The sequence below is a fragment of the Globicephala melas genome, chromosome 6 (genome assembly GCF_963455315.2).
Source record: "Globicephala melas chromosome 6, mGloMel1.2, whole genome shotgun sequence".
In the NCBI taxonomy this organism is placed as follows: Eukaryota; Metazoa; Chordata; class Mammalia; order Artiodactyla; family Delphinidae; genus Globicephala; species Globicephala melas.
In genome coordinates this window covers 104618035-104634711 of record NC_083319.1, presented here as the reverse complement: position 1 = coordinate 104634711, position 16677 = coordinate 104618035, and the positions used below count along the sequence as shown (strand labels likewise).

The following is a 16677-nucleotide window of genomic DNA, read 5'->3' as shown; positions in this document are numbered from 1 at the left end:
CACAACAGTGAGAGCCTCTACCGTTGCGGTGAGAGTGCGGCCTGCGTACCGCAAAAAAAAAAAAAAAAAAAAAAAAATGCATGTAATAACCATTACACATTCTGGGCGCAGTGTTCGTAATTGGGGAAGAAGTTCAGCCTAAGTACAGGCATATGTCTTCTTTTTAACTAAAGTTGTCCCTCTGAAGGGCTGACAGTGACTGTAAAAATCAGTTTGTCCTTTGCTGCGCTTCTCTTCCTTTAATTTGACTTCAAATCATTCCAATTAGGTAGTAAAAGGGATCGCTAAGCAAAATGGAAAGAGCAAAAAAAAAAGTAACGGCGAATACGGCTTGGTATGTCCTTCGCGGCACCCCGTAGTTCTCGGCAGACGTAAGGGCGGTGCGCGCGCTTTTGAAAGCCGGGTGGGTTCCCATCGCAACGACAGTTGCCGAGGGCTTGTGTTGGCAGGTGGGAAGTTCAGGCGGTCGCGGCGTGTTGTCGGGGGCCAATCGGGACCAATTTTCAAGACAGCTTTGGCTTGGACGTCTCGTCCCACCGCGCGGCTCCGGTAAGGGGAGCTTTTGCGGGTCGTTTCCGCGCGTGGGCCTGGCGGGGGGTTGACCCACCCCGAGCCTAGGCCTCTGCGTTTGCTTTCCTGACAGCTGGGGGGCCTGGAAGGCAGGTGGAAGACGTTGGGAATTTGGCGTTGAACGGGGAATTATCTTAGGAATCATTTTAGCGACCCGAGTGCGCATCTGCATCATGGGGTTAGGTGGGGATTTCAAGAAAGAAATTGCCCTTTTCTCGAATCAGAGCTTAACAGTTGTACTTAGTATGGAAGCTCCGTACGAGAAGGCGGTGGTTAGACAGATATGGGAAGCCCTGCTCTAGCAAGCTGTCATTGTTTTACAAAGGGATACCGTGAGCCCCGGAGCGGGTGGAAGAAGGATTTTAACAGCCTGCGTCTGTAAGCTCCTGGGTCCGGGGATAAACAGTGGGCGTCTTTACCTCCGGGAATCCTACTGAGGGTGTCAGGTGTAAAGGACCTTAGAAATAATGTGATCAGAACTTTCCCGTTCTTTTTCATTCTACTTTTTTCGTCTATTTTATTTCTCTTTTCTCAGTTATCTTTACTTTTTCTCCCGTTCTTTATTTTCCCCCCTCCTTTTTCTGCTGCCTAGCTACACTTTAGCTTTGCCAGTAGTATCCAGTATTTGTTTGGTCCTAGGGTCCAAAAGTTACTGACCTCTGATCCAGTAGACCTGTTGATTAGCTTGTTGTCCACTTTTTAGTATTGCTTCTCAAACAGTACTTGACTTTTTAAAAATACCCTAGGTATTCGACAAACTATGAAATTCTGCCAACAGTCATATTACTCCTATTTCTAACGTATCATCATCTAAAATGTTTACAATTTTATGCTTCCTAAGAACTTTTTGAAATAGATTAGTACGGTAATTTAGCAGTTTATATATATATAATGTGTACATACAATATATACAGAATCTGAAACAGAGTTAGGGCCAGTGGCCGGAAGCCACTTATCAGTAGAGTAAGGCCTAAACTGTGTAGTAGTGAAAAAAGTTGCCTCAGACATCTGTGGAATGTATAGGATATATTTAGGTGCAAGTAGGTTGGGACTGAGTCCTAGAGTGTCCTAGAATGTAATGAAATGTTAAAAGCCTTCTGTTTAAACTTAGGTTTTTAAAAATTTTTTTAATTATTTATTTTATTTTTGGCTGCGTTGGGTCTTCATTCCTGCGTGCAGGCTGTCTCTGGTTGCAGCGAGCGGGGGCTACTCTTTGTTGCGGTGCGCGGGCTTCTCATTGCGGTGGCTTCTCGTTGCGGAGCACGGGCTCTAGGCGCACAGGTTTCAGTAGTTGTGGCTCGCGGGCTCTAGAGCGCAGGCTCAGTCGTTGTGGCTCACGAGCTTAGTTGCCCTGCGGCATGTGGGATCTCCCCAGACCGGGGCTCGAACCTGTGTCCCCTGCATTGGCAGGCGGATTCTTAACCACTGCACCACCAGGGAAGTCCAACTTAGGTGTTTTTAATTGAAGGGAGGTTTTATTTTTAACACTCGTGCTGCTTCTAACTATTATTATCGACTCGGGTCCTTGAACTCTTTTATCAATAGAAATTGATAAGAGGCCAGATAAGGAATTCCGACAAGGCTTTATTGGGACTCATGCTGTAGCATGAGGGAGCAAAAACAAGTAACAGGTGCCCCTGCTCGCTCCCTGAGGAGGGTGGGCTGGTTCCTTAAATAGGGTGAGCTTGGGGGCGGATGGGTGGGTGGGGCCAGAGGCGTGGCTTAGGTGGTCTGCCCACCCCCCTTGGCGGTGCTGTGTGCAGGGATCATGCACAGTACCCTGCTTTTGCTCTTGGCACCTTAGAAGTGGCAGTTGGTTGGTGGCCTTTTGGTATCATATTGGTCATAATTGCCCCAGGTGCAAGTGCAAGCACTCCGGTAAAAGATCCGAGGTCCCAGTCTATCTCAATATCAAATCTGCCTTATGCTGAGCGGGGCAAGGCAGTGAGACATAGAAGGCAGTAAGATTTCCAGGACACCATTCTTGCCGGGCTTATTTGCATCCTGCTTTTCTGGCCCCTTCTCAGGCTACTTTGTTTGTTTTTCATTTCTCAAGTTGAGATTCCTCAGAGCTCTCAGTTTTCTATCTATACGTACTTCCTAGGTGATTTTATCCAGTCTCTTGGCTTTAATACCATATACATGCTGATATCCCACAAATACACATCTTCAGCTTGGAACAGTTTGCTTTATAGTAAATCTAATATGGAATGTAGCTTTTTTTAAAAAGAAAAATGAATTTAAATTTTTTAATAAAAAGGATTTTTTAAAGAAATATGTTACAGAAGAAATAAAAAGCTTGGATTAACTTGCTTGTGTATGCAGTATGTACACTTTATTTTCAAAAACAATTTAAAAATAATTATTAAGATACAATTCACATATCATAAAATTCACTATTTGAAAGTGTACAATTCAGTGGTTTTTGGAATAGAATTGAATATATTAAACCACTACCTAATTTTAGAACATTTTCGTCACCCCAAAAAAGAAAGCACACATCCACTAGCAGTCACTCCACATTCTCTCTTCCCCTCAGCCCATAGCAACTACTAATTTATCTTCTGTCTATGGAGTTGCCTTTTCTGGACATTTTGTATAAAAGCAATCATATATGTGGCCTCTTGTATCTGGCTTCTTTCACTTAGCATAATGTTTTCAAGTTTCTTTCATGTTGTAGTTTATATTAGTACTACATTCCTTTTTATGACTGAATAATATTCCATATTAGACTATGTGCTCTGTTGAATAATATTCTGTTGTGTGTATTGTATGCCACATTTTGTTTATCCATTCATCATCTGATAGCTATTTCTGTTTCCTCTTTCTGGCTATTGTGAGTAATGCTACTTACATAGCCAATCTCTTAAAAGGATATAAAAGACCTGTTAATAACTACCCCCAGGAAGTGTGGGAGGGTACTAGGTGATTTTTTTTTTTAACCGTGTGCATATATTATTTTTTAACTAAAACAAAAAACCCACTATCAGTAATAGCATGACCTTGGGTATGTAATTGTACTTCTCTGGGTTTCAGTTTTCTAATTGTAAATAAAATCAGACTAAATATTTGTCATGGTCTTTTTCAGTTCTCAAATTTTATGTAAATGAGTGATAGTATTACAGGAATTTTTTCTTCATGAATGAAAGATGTATTCTTTATAACTAAAGTGTAACTTTCTCTTTATTTTCATCATAGGACCTTGAGTGATTATTACAATGGAAGAAACCAATAATTTCAAGACACCAAGCAGATTATCTGAAAAAAAGAAATCTGGTAAGATATAAACCTTTCTTCTTTGTTATTGCTATCAGAAATATCTTTGTATTATTATAGTTTGATCCTTTAATTATTATCTATCACACATGAACAATTTTAGCATAAGTCATCTTTATAATGTTGATCTTAAGAAATAAGACTTCTTTTATAGGCCAGAGTTTGGTCATCTATGAGTTAATTTTATTGACATTCTAACAGATTTGTAGGTTCTCCCTGGTGAAGAACCAACTTAACTTGGACCATTAAGGAACTGCTTTACCTTTCCACCTCTCACACACAGAAAGGTATTTTCCAAGGCAATTCAATGGACAAAGGGTAATCTTTTCAATAAATAAAACCAATTGGATGTCCATATGCAAATCAACCCTTAGCTCACATAATATGCAAAAATGGCCAAAATTATAAAATTTCTATAAGATAACATAGGAGAAAATGTTTTGTGCTCTTAGTATATAGATTTTTGTATATCGACTTTGTGTCCTGCAACCATACTAAACTCACTTATTCTATTAGCTTTTTTGTAGATTGCTTAGGATATTGTACATAGTTGGTAATGTAGATGAATGAAGACAGTTTTACTTTTTTTTCCCTGTCTGTGTTACTTTATTTCTCTTTTCTTTCCTTACGGCACTGGCTCCAGTATATATTTGAATAAAGAGGTATGAGAAGACATACTTGCCTTGTTCCTAATGAAGTATTTATGTTAGATGTAGGTTTTTCCAAGATGCCCTTAGTCAGGTTGAGGAATTTTCCTTTTATTCCTGGTTATTATCATGAATGGGTATTGAACTTTGTCAAGTGCTTTTTCAGTATCTGTTAAGATAAAGTTTTCCTTTTTAAACTGTTCATGTGGTAAATTATGTTAATTTTTAAATCTCAAACCAACCTTTCATTCCTGGGGTAAAGCCAATACATTGGCCATAATGTATTGCTTGATTCAATTTGCTAATATTTTCTATGTTCATGAGAGATATTGACTTTATGGAGTGTCTGCCTAGTTTTGGTATCAGGGTATTTTGTATTCATAAAGTAAGATGGGAAGTGTTTCCTTCTTTTTCTTGAAGAGTATTTGTAGAAATGACAGTATTTCTTAACTGGTAGAATTTACCAGGAAAACCATGTGGGCCTGGAGTTTTCTTAGTTTAAAATATTAGAAAAATTTTAACTGTGACTTCACAGTTAATAGATGTAGGGCTATACAGGTTATCTATTTCTTCCTATGTAAGCTCTGTTAGTGTTTTTTCAAGGAGTTTGTCTGTTCTAAGTTGTCAAAGTTACTGGCATAAAGTTATTTGTGATATACTCTTATTACCCTTCTAATGTTGGTAGGATTTGTAGTGCTATCGCTTTTTTCATTTCTGGTACTGGTATTTTGTATTTTCTTTCTTTCTTTCTTGATCAGTCTGACTAGAGGTTTATCTATCTTGGTGGATGTTTCATGCACTTGAAAAGATATTTTCTGCTGTTGTTGGGTGCAGTGTTCCATAAGTGTCAGCTAGGTCAAGCCGGTTGACTTGTTTATGTTGTTTTGTTCAAATCTTCTGTATCCTTACTGATTTTTCTGTTTACTTATTCTGTTACTGAGAGAGGAGTGTCTCCAGGTACAATTGTGGATGTGTCTTTTTTCAATCCTATCAGTTGTTGCTTTACGTATTTTGAAACTTGTTATTAGGTACCATATACATTTAGGATGGTTATTGTTGTACCCTGTTCATAGTCCACTTTATGTGGTATCAATAGAGCCACCCAGTTTTATTTTGTTTAGTGTTTTGATGGTATATGTTTTCCAACCTTTTACTTTTAACATATTTATATCTTTATATTTAAAGTGAATTTATTATAGACAGCATGTAGTTATGTGTTGTTTTTATCCATTCTGACAACTTCTGTCTTTAATTGGAAGTTTAGGCACTAGCGACATGTGGCAATTTAAATTTAGGTTCAAATGAAATAAAATTAAATTACAAATTTAGTCCCTCAGTTTTGCTAGCCACATTTCAAGTGCTCAGTAACCACATGTGACTAGTGGCTCCCTTCCCGGACAACACAGATATAGAACATTTTCATCAAGACAGAAAGTTCTATTGGACAACACTGTTCAGACCATTTACATTTAATGTAATTCTGTATGGTTGGATTTAAACCTACTATTTTGCTCTTGTCCCATAGCTCACTGATGATTTCTTTATTTTTTTCCTAATCTTTTTCTCAGTGCTTCATTTTTGGTAGTTTCTGTTGCTTCATCTTAAAATTTAGTTACTTTTTCTTCTGCTTCTCTAAGGTGGTGTTCTTATTCATTGTATTTTTCATTCCTTGAAGTTCCGTTTGGATCTTTTTTTACATGTTTTTCTTTCCTTGTTATGCTCACATTTTCCTTTACATTATTGAGCACATTTTGGAGATTATATCTTAAGGTTCTTATCTGCTAATTCTACATGACTGCCATTTTGTGGTATGTTTCCGTTGGTTTATTTTTCTCCTGAGATGGGCCATGGTTTCTTGCTTCTTTCATGCCTGGTAATATTTTATGGCTGCTGGACATTTAATATTGTTGAGTGCTGGATTTTGTTATTCCTTTGAAGGGTGTGTGGTTTTGCTATGGTCCAGTTAGGTCACCTGCACATTAGCTTGTTTCTCTTGAGGCTTGCTTGTAAGCTTTGTTCTAAACTTTTTCCATGGGCTAAAATGTAGCTGTACCACTAAGAGTGACTCTTTAGAGGACTTCACTCAATACTGTGAGAGTTACCATGCTCTGGCTGATGGTAATTGAACTATTCCTAGACCTGTATAATCTCTGGTAATTGTTTAACCTATTGCTTGCGTTTGGTGCTTTCCTCAGCTTTGGGGGGTTCTGTCCATTCTATGTGCAGGTAAGTACTTAGCCAAACGCTCAAAGAGAGACCTCTTTTCAGATCTCTGGAGCTTTTTCTCCCACTTTTTGGCTCCCTCTTTAGTTCTCTATTCCACAAATTCTAGCTACTTAAATCTTGTTGACCTCTAATCTCCATCTCCTCAATTTGACAAGGCCTCCGCTGTGATTCTTTGCACTGCAGCCTGGAAACTACCTTTAAGCAGTAAGTTAGGTCAATGATAGGACTCACCTCATTTGTTTCTCTTCTCTCAGAGTTTACAGTCCTGCTCTGCCAGTTGTCAAGTATCTGAAAACCATTATATCTTGTCAAACTTTCTAGTTGTTCATGGCAAGATAGCAATTCTGGGAGCAGTTAATTGTTCATTAGCAAAAGTAGGACTCCTCTATCTCATCTTTTTTAATGACTGTATAATACTCTGTAATATAGATATACTATAATTATGACTCTAATGATGAATACTTAGGCTTTTTTGTCTTTTTGCAACCACAAAAGCACATACCGATATTCACATGTATATGCATGCATATATGATAGTAAATAGTTTAGGCTCTGTGGGCCACATAGGAACCCTATTGTTATATTCTTCTTTTTTTTATGATTTTTGCCTGAATCAGTCATTACTATGATGGCTGAAAAATGATATTAAAAAGTTTATTTTGTTGTCCTCAAAATCTGCTGAACTCTGGATCCAGGCTAAGTCAGTAGGGCTGCGTGGTGCCTTACATCTGTTGTTGCTTCCTGAAGTCCTGTTTACCGTCTCTGAAAGGCTCAGCTTCTGGAGAAGCTGGAGGTGTGTTTAGAAGGATATGTTCCCAGGAAGAGAGAGAGATTTGGAGTCCAGACTGATGACAATCAAGTACACTGAATCTGTCTCTATGTTTCCCCTGTTCTGGCTCCAGAGAAATAAGACAGTCACTAGTGAGATTGGTGCCATTCTGTGTAGTTACTTTCTATACTTCGAATTTTCTCAACTCAGAGATCTTGTCCCTGGTTTTGTCTTTGTTCTAAGGCCTCCTCAATTTCTCGTTTTTTCTGGACATGGAATCTAGATCTTCGATTTTGAAACCAGAATTGAACTCTTGACTCTAGAACCCTGGTTTCTTTAGCAAGTTGCTCTCTGGAATCAATCCCATGATAACGGTGGTCCATAAATGCCTTGATGAGGGTGTGTAATTGAGAGGAGTGTAGCTGATATGACACTGTCTGTCTTTTCTACTTTGAATCTTCTTTCAGGGTGATCTTGGCTTGATTCTAAGTCCTACTCAGGTTCTGATCTTTTCTGGAATCAGTTCCTAGCTCTTAGATTCTGAAACCAAATCTGTATTCTAGACTCTTCAGTGTTATTAAAGGCAAGTCTTCGTTTGGTAGCATAACCTGGGTAAGTTTTTTGGTTGAAAGCATTGATGAGGCTTTTCAGTTGATCTTCTGTAAATTTGGTGCAGCTTTGTCTACACTTCGTTGCCATGGTGCTGTTTGGAGAGTTGTCTTGGGCCATGTTGGAAGAGAGTCGTGAAGTCTAAGGATTTGACCAAGAGACCTTCTTTATCTATTTTTTAACAAGGCTTTCAAAATGTAAAAATTGATTCTTAGCTTGTGGGCCATACAAAAACAGGCCATTTACTGACCCCTGCTTTAGTGTTACTGTCAGATCGAGCTCTAAAAGTAGACTTGGTCAAAGGGTATCCATTTAAAATTAGGATAGATAGTGTCAAATTGCTTTCCAAGACTTTGCCAGTTAATACTCTTTAAGAATAATATATTGAGAATGGTAGGATGCATCTGTAGACATCTTTTCAAATACTAATTTTATCTTTTATTTCTCTTTCTGACGTTTAGCATTGTGTTTAACTCCATGCATAAATATTCCTGCCTCTCCGTTTATGCAGAAGCTTGGCTTTGGTACTGGGGTCAATGTCTACCTCATGAAAAGGTGAGTATAAGATTTCAGATGAGTGTTTTTACATGGAACCATAGTTCCACTGTACTTGGAGACAAAAAGGAATATGAAAATTCAAATATTTAGATTTGGGGTATGTTCATAACTTTGCCGGAGCTCTGCCTGGTATACTTTTCTCCTAGCTTCCTCCTGATGGATTATTAAAGGAGAAGTAATTTACCTTGTAATTTTTCCTTGGCTTGTTTAAGAAGGGAAGAGGACAGAGGAGAGGGGTTCCTGTGTGTTACCAGTGTTGGGGGATATCAGTGATTATTAATCCCTTCTGTCTGGAGAGTTGCCTTCTCAAGATATTCTCTTCTAAAGAAGCAAAAGTTTTTTTATTTCTTATGTCATCATTGTTGAGTAAGAAGGACAAATATGTGATTTTAAAGTAGGAAAATCGTATTAAAAGAAAAATGAAATAGAATAGGGGCTAATAGCTAATAATATTACACATGACAACAAACACATTTTATTAAAAGTTGTTTGTTTTTTCATTACTCTGTACCTATTTTCATGTTTATTAAGTGGCAAACAATTAAGCCATTTTGTATTGCTTAATGTGTTCTCGGAATCAGCCTGACTAGTCCAACCCAGCAGGTCATTAGCTTCTCTAGGTTTATATTGTTTCCAAATAGAAATACTGTAATAAAAAGCTAATGAATTGAGAATAGCATAGCAGTTATATATAAGTGGGTATTCTTGAAGCATTTTTGCAATTTAAACACCCCCTTTGTGTGTTTGTATGCTATAAGTTTTGTGAACTTTCATTTTTTAATGTCTAAAACGCTTGTCTAAGTTATTTTGAAAGAAAAAATTTCTCACAGGTTCATGGCTAGTCTCATTTTTTTCCCTTTTAAAAAATATTTTTAGAAAGTGAAGTGTGTTGTTAACAAAGTTATACTGTATGTGACTTAATTAGGAAGCTTCAGGTGACTGATTGAAAACAGCAGTTCCTGCCTGAGCCTCCCAGTCTTCAGGGTGGCGCTGTTAGCTTGGGATGTTCCTTTACCGGTAGCCTAGAGATTTCCTTTGCTTCTCTGGTGAACTGGATCCTCTGTTTTTCTGTATCTCATGTCTTAGTATTTCTTGGTTTACATCTCATTTTGGTTGAGGACATTTGGTAGCGCCCCATGAAAAGATGCACAGAAGATACATTTTTGAGAATTTGCATTTCTAAAAACGTTCTCATTTTACCCTCATACTTGAATGGCCTTTTTTGTTTTTCTGGGTTATAATTCTCATTCAGAAGTACTTTTCCTCCAGAATTTTGAGGACATTGTTCAGGTGTTGCTGTTGAGAATTCTGAAGCCCTTCTGACTACTGATTCTTTTTATGTATCTGTTCTATGTTATCTGTTCCTCCCACTGTAATTTCACAATGACATGCATGGATGTGGGCCTCTTGGAAACTGAAAATTCCTGTTCTTAAATTTTTGAGAAATTATTTTTTAAAATTACTTTGCTGATCATTTTACCCTTTTTTTAAAGTTAATTAATTAATTAATTGATTAATGGCTGCGTTGGGTCTTCATTGCTGCGTGCAGGCTTTCTCTAGTTGCGGCGAGCGGGGGCCTCTTATTGCGGTGGCTTCTCGTTGTGGAGCATGGGCTCTAGGCACGCGGGCTTCAGTAGTTGTGGCACGTGGGCTCAGTATGTGGTGCGCAGGCTCTAGAGCGCAGGCTCAGTAGTTGTGGCTCACAGGCTCTAAAGCGCAGGCTCAGTAGTTGTGGCCATGGGCTCAGTTGCTCCACAGCATGTGGGATCTTCCCAGACCAGGGCTTGAACCCGCATCTCCTGCACCGGCAGGCAGATTCTTAACCACTGCGCCACTAGAGAAGTCCCATCACCCCTGTTTTTCTGTTCTCTGTCTTGGAACTCCTATTATGGATGTTGGATTTACTTGACTGATCTCTAATCTACCTTTATTTTATTTATTTTTTTGGTCTGTTTTTCTATTTTCTTTCTCTTTTTGTTCTGTTTTCTGGGAGATTTCCCCAACTTCATCTTCTGATACTTCCATTGAGTTTTTCACTTTTGTCTGTCTTGTTTTTAATTAATTAGCTGAAAGTTTTCCTGTTTAAGATGGCATCCTTAGTCTTGTGGGGATGCTAGACATGTTGTATATCTTGATCTGGATGTTGATAACACAGGTATATACACGGGTGAAAACTCACTGAGCATTTAGGGTGCATTCGGTCGTGAAATACTCTGTTCCTGTATGGTTCACAGGTTCTCAACTACATCAGTCAACCTTAGGCTAAAGACCCTCTGCTTTTTCCCCTTTCAAAGCCAGTCTTCCATCTTCAGAAGCTGGGGGATAGAGGATGGGCAGCTGCCTGCTGATACAGAATCGAGGATCGTATCTAGGAATGCACCTGCTTTTAAAACAACTTTCAAGAAGTTCATTGGGCCTGTTAAAGTCAGTTACTTTCAACTGCTTTTCAAGCTTCCAAGACTTTGTTGCTGTTGTCTCCTCTTCATTATTTCCATCCTTGTCATTCGGTGTATGTCTTAAAGTATTCATTTGTCTTTATTTTAGAGGTGCCTGAGAGGGATCAAAATTATATGTGTATGTTCAGGCTATCATTTCAATTCAGAAGTCTACATTTTTTACTGTCAAATTTGCATTGCTAGATAAAACCTAACATAGCTGTGATGTATTATTATTTTTTAGTAAATGGATAGATTCATTTTACTATTTGTTTAGAATATTTGCATCTCTGATATAAGTAAAATTAGCTTGTGATTTTTCCTTTTCCTTTCCTTTTTCCTTGTGATTTTCCTTGTCCCTGTTTGATTTTTTTTATTAAGGTTATCTTAGACTCATAGTCCTTTTTCATTCTATTCCCTGGAACAGTTTGTATGGGATTGAATAATGTGTTCCTTTAAAACTTAGTAAACTCATCTATAAAATTATCTAGGTTTTGTGTTTCTTGAGGGAAAATTTTAAACTCTTGATTACATTTTTTCTTTTATCAGTTTTCTTAGATTTTTTAAACAAATCTGTCCATTTTGTCTTTTAAATATATTGGCCTTAAAAGTTTTAGTATTTATTCACATATATTTTTTAATCTCTGCTGAATATGTTCCCATTTTTGTTTGCAATATTATTTGTGTCTCCTTTTGTTTTTTTCTTTGTGCAGTCTCAACAGAAATTTGCCTGTTTTATTAGTATTTTAGTGAACCAACTTTTAACTTGGCAAAGTTTTATTCAGATTTTGTAAATACATTCTTGTCATTCTGTAGGTTAGGATGTGTTATGGAAAAGATGAAGATGGACTTGCTCACTGAATTCTAAATAATCGAGAGCTATGGGGTACCCCTTGAAACTTGAAAAATATATTTTTCATATTAAAATGAGATGGAAGAGGTATCCCCAAATGCTATTGTTATCTAAAACTGGAGGTTTAAGAATAATTTAGATAGACTTATGCATGATATATATGAATTAAGAAATCTAGTGATCCTTTGAATACATGTTTTTTGATTTTAAACAGAGGTCCTGCAATCATAGAGCTGTGCTCATGAGGTAGTACAGAGCTAAATGGGCTCTTGGTTCAATCTGTTGTTTTACCTTCTTATGGTTGAACTTTTAGTCTTTAACTTTTGAGGCTCTTTGACTAGCTTTTGTGCCCATATGCTGCATACATTTTGTCCTTTGTAATTTGCCATACTCATAAACGCCTACCTTACCAGGTGAACAAACCTTTCCCTGACTTCATTTTACCTGTTTGTTTATTTAGGCCTCGAAACATTTATACCTTAAATATTCTTCAAACAGCTGAATCTTCCTAGAAAATAGAAATTTACATTTTTTCTTATTTTTATGTTTATTATTATCTCCCTAAACACATGTATATGGTGAGAGGTATATAAGATGAATTGCTAAGTCTGTTAGAGGCACAATATTTGTTGGTGAAGAACAGTCTGTTATTCTTTGCATGGTTATATATGAGCCAAATGTATATCTTCTTTAGATTGTTTCTTAGATATTAGTTTTTATTACTTTAACATTCTGTAACTCATATTTGGTACATATAGTTAAATGCTTTTTGAGTAGTTGGTAGTTTGACATGCTTGAATGAAAAAATTAGAAAATACTATAGTAATTTTGAAGTTTAAAATTTATAACATATCATCTTTTTCCTTTTAGTTTTCTCTTTTTAACCCTTCCCTTCCAGTAATAGATATCAGACTTCTCTTGTAATCAATAGATTTATCAGATATAAGTACCCAATTAAAGAGGATGTATAACAGAAGTGTTGATAGTCTAAAATATTTTAACTATTTTTTTTAAAAAAACAACAAATTATTATTAAGTCCTTTTCAAAATTTGGAAGTTCTTATTAGTCATTTGAAATGTATTATGGTTATTAATCTTTCTGTACATTTTTGATTAATTATTTTTTAAGATCTCCAAGAGGTTTGTCTCATTCTCCTTGGGCTGTGAAAAAGATTAATCCTAGATGTAATGATGATTATCAGAGTATGTATCAAAAGAGACTAACTGATGAAGCTAAGATTTTGAAAAGCCTTAATCATCCAAACATTATAGGTAAGTTTAGATTTATTTGGTAACAGTATCTGGTATAGTATTCTGTTTATCCAGAAATGGTTTATATAATATCTTAACTGGTTTCACTAATAAAAATGAAGAGGGTAGTGATGGAGTTTGGCAAGAATCAAATTAATGTGAACATTCTAAAATAAAAATTAGTGGGAATTCCCTGGTGGTCCAGTGGTTAGGACCCTGTGCTTCCACTGCAGGGGGCACCGGTTCAATCCCTGGTCGGGGAACTAAAATCCTGCAAGCCGTGCGGCTTGGCCAAAAAAAAAAAAAAAAAAAATTAGTATATGTTTTTAGATGCTTAAGTAGATATTTAAAACTTCATGGGAGTACGTATAGTCATTTATGGTGCTGGTACTATGGAGAATTCAGGAATGTAATATAATCATTTACATAATTTCCTTATTTTAATTTTTAATGTAAGTAGGGCTGGTGAAACCATTATATTTAGGAAGGCATTGAGTATTAAAAAATGTCTCAATTTGTGATACTATTGGCAAACACTGAAGGCATTTTAAATTAGATCTACTGAATGAGTTTTGTAAATAATAGCTATTTCATTTTATATTTGACAGTGTTAATCCAGATCTGTATTCGGTCACATTACTGTAAAAAACTTAAATACCGTTGTTCTTCCCTATTCCAGTAACAAAATGTCGTATTTTCTTTAAGGTTACCGTGCCTTCACTAAAGCTAGCGATGGTAGTCTATGTCTTGCTATGGAATACGGAGGTGAAAAGTCTCTGAATGACTTAATAGAAGAACGAAATAGAGATAGCCGAGATCCTTTTCCAGCAGCCATAATTTTAAAAGTTGCTTTGAATATGGCAAGAGGGTTAAAGGTAACTATGCTATTATATATATATATATTTTTAAGATTTATTTATTATCTATTTATTTTTGGCTGCGTCAGGTCTTAGTTGTGGCACACGAGATCTTTGTTGAGGCATGCGGGATCTTTCATTGCAGCGGGTGGCCTTCTCTCTAGTTGTGGCATGTGGGTTTTCTCTTCTCTAGTTGTGGCCTGTGGGCTCCAGGGCACGTGGGCTCTGTAGGTTGTGGCATAAGGGCTTTCTAGTTGAGGCGTGAGCTCAGTAGTTGTGGCGTGCTGACCTAGTTGCCCCGCAGCATGTGAGATCTTAGTTCCCTGACCAGGGATTGAACCTGCATCCCCTGCATTGTAAGGTGGATTCTTCACCACTGGATGACCAGGGGAATCCCATGCTATTATATTTCAAATTACTTTTGTGGGACCTGAAGAAACTAAATATTTTATTTATTTATTAGTTAAAATGTGGTGTTTAATTTCTGCTGTACATCAAAGTGACTCAGTTATACTTATATATTCCTTTTCATTATGGTTTATCATAGGATATTGAATATAGTTCCCTGTGCTATACCGTAGAACCTTGTTGTTTATCCATCCTATATATAATAGTTTGCATCTGCTAATCCCAAACTCCCAATCCTTCCCTCCCCTACCCAGCCTCCCCCTTGGCAACCACAAGTCTGCTGTCTATATTTGTGAGTCTGTGTGTACTTTGTAAATAAGTTCATTTGTGTAATATTTTAGATTCCACATATAAGTGATAATCATATGGTATTTGTCTTTCTCTTTCTGACTTACCTAGTATGATAATCTCTAGGTCGATCCATGTTGCTACAAATGGCATTATTTCATTCTTTTTAATGGCTGAGTAATATTCCTGTGTGTGTGTGTTTGTGTGTGTGTATATACACATCTTCTTTATCCATTCATCTGTCGATGAACAGATACTAATATACCTAATTACAAGGTGGAATTTTTTTCCCAAAGAGGGAGTTGCTTTAAGTTAAAGTTTTTATAGAATCTCTCACACTGAAGAGTGCACTGTTTATTTATTTTGATCAGCAAAGTATTGTTAGAGGCCTTCACACCTTCACGTAGCCTTAAATAACCCGTCAGGAAGTTTTGCTTATAGAGATTGCGTATTAGATTTAGTTAAATGGACTAATATATTTTAAACAAATTTAGTCATCATTCCTGGGGGTGTACTCTAACCCTCTGTTGCTATAAACAAGCCTTTCAAAGATTTTTTTGTGGGATACTAAGTTTTGGACATGGTGAATATACATCTATAGGTCAAGTGAAAAAAGTGCTCTCAATGTCATGCAAGCAAATTATTGTGCCTTTGAGTAGACATACTGTAAGAAATAAGTAAGAGATAAAAAGAATTCTGTATCCTAAATAACTTAAGTAATTATGGCTCCAGAAAATTGTTGGATGACTCAGAAAACAGATTATGTAACGATACTGATGTCAGAGTTGCATGTTAAGAATTCAAATAAAGTTGTTTCATGAAATGTGAAACTGGAAAAAGGCAATATTTCTAAATATATATTTTAATATGTGTATAGAAAAACTGATTTTAAATAGGTAGGTTGAACTAAATTAATAATTTGAATTATTTAATAAATAATTATTTTAAATGTGTATAATGGAATTAATAAATTACATTATAAATATATTTGAGCATATTCAATTTATGGTCAGCAACATTTAAATTAAGCACAGTAAGTGTTCCAAGTTAAATACCAAGAATTGTTTCTGCATCAATTTCAGGCCCAGCTCACAGTAGATGCCCAAATGCTGATGAATGAAAAAATAACAGTTTTGCAGGACGTTTTTGATTATGGATGAATATCATCACTTGTCAATTCTAAGAAAGAGTTAATGTGTAAAACAAAATATAGTCTTAGATTACGTTACTCCTTCATCTTCTGCTTGTGAATTATTTGTAGCATTATCTCAACAATTTGTTTGAGGAAACCCTGTGTCATTGTGAAGATTACAAAATTATTTCTAAAAATTACTAGCCTCAAGTAAATTGTAGTATATTTTGAAATCTGCAGTAGCATCTTTGATGTAAAAGTATGTGAGGTGGGTTTGAAAATTAAAAGTTAGCTTATCTATAAATAGACATCAGTTTCCAAAGAATCTTTTAGATTTCTGGTCAGTATAGCAGACCAAGACAGCTTGGGATGGTCCCTTCTCTAGCTTCGAATAATTTGAAATGATGGACAGGTATAAGCCTGTAGGTTAGGATGGGCATTCAAGTTGTTATTTTTGTTTGAGAGTTATCATATTTTTTTAATTAGTTTGTATTTTTTGCTCAGATGTGTTAAATTTTCCACTATTTTAGTATTTGCACCAAGACAAGAAACTGCTTCATGGAGATATAAAGTCTTCAAATGTTGTTATTAAAGGTGATTTTGAAACAATTAAAATCTGTGATGTAGGAGTCTCTCTACCATTGGATGAAAATATGACCGGTAAGTAGAATTCTAATTTTTTTTAAGTAAATTTATTTATTTATTTTTATTTTTGGCTGTGTTGGGTCTTTGTTGCTGCATGTGGGCTTTCTCTAGTTGCGGCGAGCAGGGGCTACTCTTCGTTGTGGTGTGCAGGCT

At 36.4% G+C, this 16677-nt stretch overlaps 2 protein-coding genes and 1 pseudogene across 3 annotated transcripts in view; 2 read left to right on the top strand and 1 right to left on the bottom strand.

The window, feature by feature from the left end:
* Positions 1-13091, top strand: part of SCARA5 (scavenger receptor class A member 5) — a 165980-nt gene extending 152889 nt beyond the window's left edge. Inside the window, exons 10-13 of the transcript XR_011377556.1 lie at positions 3769-3846; positions 4490-4508; positions 8559-8652; positions 13073-13091. The gene's annotated coding sequence lies outside the window, so the exon portion shown is untranslated. The remainder of the gene's footprint in view (positions 1-3768; positions 3847-4489; positions 4509-8558; positions 8653-13072) is intronic.
* PBK (PDZ binding kinase) overlaps positions 490-16677 on the top strand; it is a 30715-nt gene continuing 14527 nt past the window's right edge. For both annotated transcript variants that reach the window (XM_030879114.3, XM_030879112.3), the window contains exons 1-6: positions 490-549; positions 3769-3846; positions 8559-8652; positions 13073-13215; positions 13900-14069; positions 16410-16539. In XM_030879114.3, the coding sequence (XP_030734974.1) occupies positions 3789-3846; positions 8559-8652; positions 13073-13215; positions 13900-14069; positions 16410-16539 (595 nt within the window). In that variant the 5' untranslated portion in view covers positions 490-549; positions 3769-3788. The remainder of the gene's footprint in view (positions 550-3768; positions 3847-8558; positions 8653-13072; positions 13216-13899; positions 14070-16409; positions 16540-16677) is intronic.
* LOC138842716 (double homeobox protein A-like) lies at positions 7695-8187 on the bottom strand (annotated as a pseudogene).